Source organism: Nanorana parkeri, unplaced genomic scaffold, assembly GCF_000935625.1.
Source record: "Nanorana parkeri isolate BGI_ZX_2015 unplaced genomic scaffold, ASM93562v1 scaffold2666, whole genome shotgun sequence".
NCBI classification, from domain to species: domain Eukaryota; kingdom Metazoa; phylum Chordata; class Amphibia; order Anura; family Dicroglossidae; genus Nanorana; species Nanorana parkeri.
In genome coordinates, this window is record NW_017308934.1 from 26,755 (window position 1) to 33,923 (window position 7,169).

A 7,169-nucleotide genomic window follows, 5' to 3' on the forward strand; every position below is an offset into this window, starting at 1 on the left:
CCCCCCCCCCCCTCGCCCGCGGCGGCGGTGGGGCGGAGGGGGGGGGGGGGGGGTGGTACAGCTGGCTCTGCCTCTAGATAGGCAGAGCCAGCAGTGCTGACAGGCAGAACGGGAGGGGGCGGGTACAGCTAGCTCTGCCTCTAGATAGGCAGAGCCAGCTGTCACTCATGCAGCTGGGCGTATCCAGACATAATTGTCGGGATCTGCTTCAGCTGTGGCGTCTCAGAGCTGTAGCTCACGGTATACTGAGTTAAGGGTGACGGGAGGACGCTAGTTTGTGTCCTGTTACCCTAAGGAGAAATATGGGGAAAGCCCTAACCCCATAGTTCTCAAGATGGTGGATCAAGTCTTAGCTCCTGAGACTTTGTTTTTGTGGTCATAAGGCTGCTTCTAAAATGTCATCCAGTAAAGTATAAAGTGATAATCCTACCAACAATCCTCTAGAACCTCCCCAATACACTAAACAGTCCAAGTTTCTTGTGTACAGAACAAATGACATCAAATGCTCCTTGGAAGCGTTCCTTGTGAAGGGGCACAAACCAGGAATTGGGATCCTACTGATGGTGGATGGGGTGTGTTGCTTCAAAGGGAAGCTGACTGCCTGGCTAGCTCTAATCTCTTCACTCTTCTACACCCCAGGTCCCTGATGGTCCAATGAACTATGAGACTACTATTGAAGCTCCAAGAACCATAGAGACATGGCGGGGTTCTTCTATCACTCGGGACAGTATAATGAGGTATGAGATGAGCAAACCTGCTACAAGTAATGGGACAAGGAATGGTATCTAACCCTCTACTGTTTATCTAGGGTGACTGTGCGCTGCAGGTACACTCAGACCGGCATTGCACCGCTGGCTGTGACTGTGCATACCTTGCCACCACCTTCTCCTGTTAGTACATCTGGCCCCCTCGAGCTGGAGATGAGGATTGCACGAGGTAAGAACATTAGTTTGTAAGAAATTGTTGCACAGAATGCCAGAAGCTGGCCTACATGCTCCCACTGATGGAATCACGTCAGTTCATATTGGTGTAATGCACAATTCACAATGTTGTAAAGGGCGCAATGCTACCATCTGTCACTGGGGTGCCAAGACTGCAGACTTGGCAGGACATCAAAGGGTGGCCCTTAAGTAACTTCAAGTCTGAATTTGTGACCTGCCACAATATAAAGCAACAAATCTTCAGAGCAATCAGTGAAGCTGAATAACTTTGCCTAGAACTGAAGCTTCTGTTAGCTGGAGGCAGGAAGCCTTTCCTTGGTCTTCTCTGACCAGACGGCAACCAGCAAGCTCCCATTTCTTGGCTCTGTTTCTCTACCAGGAGAAGCAGCAACTTGTAATGTACAGGTCCCCAGACATGGCTTGCAAGGGGCTATGGACTTGTGTAGCCATGCTTGTTGGACTGGCACAGGTTTCCAGAATCGGAAGTAATGGGTATTGTCAGTCTTGGCAGATGAGGCGGCAAGGGGAATGTGCTGCAGGGGCTTTATTAAAGCTCTAGAATGCAGATTAAGTGTTGGGTCATGTCTTGTTGTACACTTCCAAGATGTGGCTTTCCATGTCGTGCAGTGGAATGAAAATGGCATAAGCTCAAAGCAGTGGGTATTCATTCACCTGCCTTGGCTTACAGGTTAGCTAGCCTCACACGTGTAACTTCTGCAGTTGGAGATTAATCATAGACAAGACTTCTCTGGATCTATTAGACGTGTGGCCTCTGCAAAATCTTTTGGCTCTTCAATTTTCACTCCCACCTCGAGTGGTAGGGTTAGAGGTCATCTTTAATGCAGCCTATTCTACATCACTCAACTCGGATGTCCTTTTTGCCTCATTCACCTGCTTTGCATTTCTCTCTTGCTGCAGGAAATCTGCAGCTTGGGTCAAATATACATTCATGATGTGTGTTGGGGAAACGCTGCATTCAGGATCTCCTGATCATATATTCACATGCAGATATACGTTTGTGCTGTAATTCTCACAGTATGTCTGTGTGCAGGGTAGGTTTATACTAGGCCAACTTATCTTGTGCCACCCCTCATGCCTCAACTCTGGTATAAACTTGCTGCCTGTAACCTGCTAGCCTTGGCATTGCACAATTGGCATGTCGTAGCTAGTCATGTGAAGTATGATGAGGATAAGGACTTCCCCCTATGATAACTTGGAGTAATCCTGTTGCATATGTTATATGTAATGCAGATCTTGGCTATGGAGCATACTATGCTGAAGAAGAGTATCCTCTGGTCAGAGTGCTCAGGGAACATATATATAATTAATTAGTTAGTTACAGCCCAGTCAGTCAATCATGTAATGGAGCTTGGAGGACTAAATCTGCTCTCCAGCCAAAACTAAAGCGGTTGGGAGGAACTAAACACTGCAGCAAGCCCTATAAATGCATCAAATGCCCTGGAACGCACTGAAAGCCCATTTTAAACTTAAAAAATATATATATTTATTTTTAACCAAAAATGGCCCATAAAGAATCAAACGCAGCACAACCCAATGCACTGCGTGTGCAGAAAGCCATGCAGATCTGATCTGCATTGGGTATGAACAAGCCCTTAAGTGTTGTGGGCTGAGGGCAGAGAGACTCTCCAGACACTTGAAGTATGTTATAGGTGCTGTGCTTCAAGTCATTATGCTAAAGACTGTAAAGTTGTCATCGGGTGCACAGAATGCAGTAGTGACACATGTTACAGCAATGCATCCTGGTCCACCTCCAGACAACCCACAGCAGCCTCCTACATCCAGCCTGACCTGAAATCATGGCGGGGAGCAAGAAGGTCATGCTTCCGCCATAAGTGTTTCTTCCTCAGGTACTGTAGTCTGCGGGGAGAGCCATGGGCAACCACCTCCAACAGTCACATCACAATGTATGGATCTACATCACAAGGGACTGTGGCGGGGGAAGACTCTTACAAAGATAGTTCTTGTCAAGGTGTTTCACCACAAGACAACCTGAGAAAGCAGACAAGATGTATGCGGTCTTAGATGACCAAAGCCGTCACTCGTCACGTCAGAGTTCTTTGACTTATTCGGCATTAAGGGTAACGTGCTATCCTATACATTGCACACCTCTGCTGGTTCAGTGCAACTCACAGGAAGAACCACCAATGCTGAATTCCTCATTTCTCCTATAAAAGGAACGGAGAGAATTGATCTTCCTCAGATCATCGAGTGCAATCAGTTGCCTAACGACAGGGAGGAAATCCCTACACCAGAGGATGCACTTCATGAACCTCACCGAAAACATTTAGCTGACCGCATCCCACCACTGGACAACGATGCCGAAATTATGCTTCTCTTAGGCAGAGACGTCCTCAGAGTACACAAGGTACGTCAGCAGCAGAATGGGTGAATGATGATCCTTATGCCAAAAAGACTGACTTAGGTTGGGTACTTATAGAATCGAACGCAATTGCAAGCCTCAGATGGCGTATGCTCCAATAAGATCAAACAGGTAAACCAAGACAACATCACAACACCACCCTGTCATAGTTCTGGTAAGACTGCGCACCACATTTTCTTCAACAGCTCGGATGAGCAGGAATCCACTGATGCAAACACCCGGGACAACGCACCTGATTCCTCAACCATCACTCCAGGAACTCCACAAGCAGTAAACCTCTTGGGGAACTCATCGGGGTCTTCTACACCAGACAAGCCATTAACCAAACATGGTGTTCTCTCATTGGCTCCCATCACCAAACAAGGTAATGTGATGTACGGCCGGCCCAGACCCGCTGCAAGTCAATCCCACGTAACCATACACAGGTCTGAACAGAGCGTGAACATCACAAGGACATGGCGATACCACTCTCAGCCTCTCCCTGGCGTTCAAAATGAATTTGTGATTCCTTCTGATGCCACCACACGGGGGAGGTGTGACGATGATGGGGGATTTGAGTTCTGACGAAACCGGAAGTCAGGCGGTCGCAGAACTCGATAAGTTCTCAGTGTGGACAGATCACCGTGATGGAAACTCTGCAATTTATTCCATCGATGTCACTAGAAGTCCCGTCTTCAGAATAGCTGCTCAGTGTATGTGTGGGGCCGTCCGTGTGAATGAGGGAATGAAAGACACTTCTAGACAATGTTGTCATTTTACTACTTTGTATCAAACATTTTCCCTTCTATACACTTGCTGGTCCCGGTCTTCCATGGAACCTCTTCTGTCAGCGACTCAGTCTCTGAATTCCTCTTTCACATTGATTGTTTTGGTGACAGGACTGTGTAGATAAGCTGATTTATTACTTCATAACGAGGGAGACTTTACATGGTCTCAGATTTCCAAAGAACATTTCCTCCTTTTTCTCTCTCTCCGTGTCTATCACTGGAAGGAACTCTGAATACTCGGTCTCCTTTCTCTGAGCACAGGGCAGTTGTAGTGTACCCGGAGCTCAGCAATCAGAGTGCCCCCTACCCCCTCCCCTCCGAGGTGACTGACTTTGTCCTGGTACAGGATACAATACATCCCTAGCTTCCTGCTGAGAGGAGCCTCATCTCCAGACCCCCTGTGTGGAGGACTTCATGGAGCAATGATGTGGATCAGCTGACTGGGGTAGTTTTCAACAAATGTTTGTAGAGGTTATTGATTTCCAAAAACATTGAATATTTCTGATCCGCGTTACACCGGTAATAAAGAAATAAATCCAGAATATGGATTTCCTGATGACGTCTCGGGGAATGGTCAGGGTCGCCAACTTGTCAAGGAGACCGTCTATGGAGGACTACAAATCTCAGCAATACATTATATCAATACAAAATAATATGAAGCTACTCTGTGAATATACTCTGTGTTGTTCTGGGGGGCCCCATGATGTCTCCAGGCTCTCCGGTGGGCTGTGTGGACTCTCACGTGGGCTGTGTATGACTGGGGTAGTTTTCAACAAATGTTTGTAGAGGTTATTGATTTCCAAAAACATTGAATATTTCTGATCCGCGTTACACCGGTAATAAAGAAATAAATCCAGAATATGGATTTCCTGATGACGTCTCGGGGAATGGTCAGGGTCGCCAACTTGTCAAGGAGACCGTCTATGGAGGACTACAAATCTCAGCAATACATTATATCAATACAAAATAATATGAAGCTACTCTGTGAATATACTCTGTGTTGTTCTGGGGGGCCCCATGATGTCTCCAGGCTCTCCGGTGGGCTGTGTGGACTCTCACGTGGGCTGTGTGGACTCTCACGTGGGCTGTGTGGACTCTCACGTGGGCTGTGCGGACTCTCAGGTGGGCTGTGCACTCTCAGACGGGCTATGCGGACTCTTATGTGGCTGTGTCGGGTGTCAGGTGGGCTATGCGGACTCTCATGTGGCTGTGTCGGGTCTCAGACGGGCTATGCAGACTTTCAGGAGTGCTGTGCGGTGTCATACCAGGTGTCCGGGGGCGGGCAGCATGGTGTCAGAGAGACGGAGGAGGAGGTGTGGCTTCATGAGGTTGTGCACTTACTGGGGAGCTCAGCAGCCGCATTTGTAAAACATTTAAAGTGCTCAAGTTACCGCAGGACTACAACTCCCAGCATGTCCTGCCAAACCCAGACATGTGACTCGGCTCTGAGGAATACAAGTCTCAGCACACCTCCCCTCACCCACAGGACTGCTGATAGTTACCGCAGGACTACAACTCCTAGCATGCCTTACCAGCCACAGACATATGACTTGCCCCCTATGGAGGGGCACACGTGTTGTTTATAAAAGTGTTTTCTTTGGACATGTGACTGTGACATACAGACATGTACTGCACCTTTATAAGCTCTGCGGAGGAAGCTGATGCAGAAGGGGTTAATCATTGAGAGGTGGGAGGAGACGGGGAGCCTCTGGAATGTGGGAGGAGACAGGGAGCCTCTGGAATGTGGGAGGAGATGGGGAGCTCGGAGGAAAGGGCTGGAGGTACGGAGATCCATCTCTGCGGAGAAGCAGAGGGAACACATGTTGTCACTTCAGCGTCACATTTGTCTTTGCTGGTACATGGAAGAACGCTCGCAGTCACTGATGGATCTGAAGGGGGCAATGAAGCCGACCCACAGTGCAGCCTGACAGTCCTGTTCCTTCACATGCTTCAGTCCAGATCTCCAGACCCCTCTGCTGCTGTCTTCCCCGTCCACCACTGACCTGCTGGAGCAAGATACAACTCTTCCTGCCGGGGCTAGGACCTTCCAGGACAGACACAGCTCCTCCTGCCGGGGCTAGGACCTTCCAGGACAGACACAGCTCCTCCTGCCAGAGCTAGGACCTTTCAGGACAGACACGGCTCCTCCTGCCGGAGCTAGGACCTTCCAGGACAGATACAACTCCTCCTGCCGGAGCTAGGACCTTCCAGGACAGACACGGCTCCTCCTGCCCGAGCTAGGACCTTCCAGGACAGATACAGGTCCTCCTGCCGGAGCTTGGACCTTCCAGGACAGACACGGCTCCTCCTGCCGGAGCTAGGACCTTCCGGGACAGACACAGGTCCTCCTGCCAGAGCTAGGACCTTCCGGGACAGACACAGGTCCTCCTGCCGGAGCTAGGACCTTCCAGGACAGACACGGCTCCTCCTGCCAGAGCTAGGACCTTCCAGGACAGACACGGCTCCTCCTGTGGGTGAGTTGGGTCTTGCTGCCTGTGATCACAGTGACAGATAGCGGGAAGTCTCGGGAGGTTTATGGGATGGTGAGAATACGGGACAGCTCAGTGCAATTCAGGACCGCTGGGTGGAAGGCGTACCAGTCAGGTCCTAGCACAGTAAGTCTCCTATCTCCAATGACGGGTTCACATCTCTCCCTTTCTCTGTTAATGTTAGTAGCGATGTTAAAGTCACCAAGAATGATGGGGGGTATTTCTGAGGAGAGAAGGTGGGGTGGCCAGGCAGAGAAGTCATCCAGGAAGCGAGATAGCGGTCCAGGAGGTCGGTATGTAACAGCAATCCTCAGAGATTGGAGAGAAGAGGAGAATACAGTGAGCTTCAGAAGAGGAGAGGGATAGAGAGGGAGGTGCAGACAGAACTTGAAAAGTGCATTGTGGGGATAGAAGGATTCCCACTCCACCTCCTTTCTGTCCATTGAGTCTGGGTGAGTGCGTCCAGTGGAGGCCACCATGGGAGAGGGCAGTGGGGGAGGCCACCATGGGAGAGGGCAGCGGGGGAGGCCACCATGGGAGAGGGCAGGAGGGGGAGGGCAGGAGAGATGAA

At 49.8% G+C, this 7,169-nt stretch overlaps 2 protein-coding genes across 3 annotated transcripts in view; both read left to right on the forward strand.

Moving 5' to 3' along the window:
- LOC108802113 (zona pellucida sperm-binding protein 4-like) overlaps positions 1 to 2,269 on the forward strand; it is a 6,405-nt gene extending 4,136 nt beyond the window's left edge. The window contains exons 6-8 of the mRNA XM_018573999.1: positions 640 to 737; positions 809 to 936; positions 2,193 to 2,269. Coding sequence (XP_018429501.1) covers positions 640 to 737; positions 809 to 936; positions 2,193 to 2,269 — 303 coding nt within the window. The remainder of the gene's footprint in view (positions 1 to 639; positions 738 to 808; positions 937 to 2,192) is intronic.
- LOC108802115 (zinc finger protein 850-like) overlaps positions 1 to 7,169 on the forward strand; it is a 37,104-nt gene that overhangs the window by 13,547 nt on the left and 16,388 nt on the right. The window lies entirely within an intron of this gene.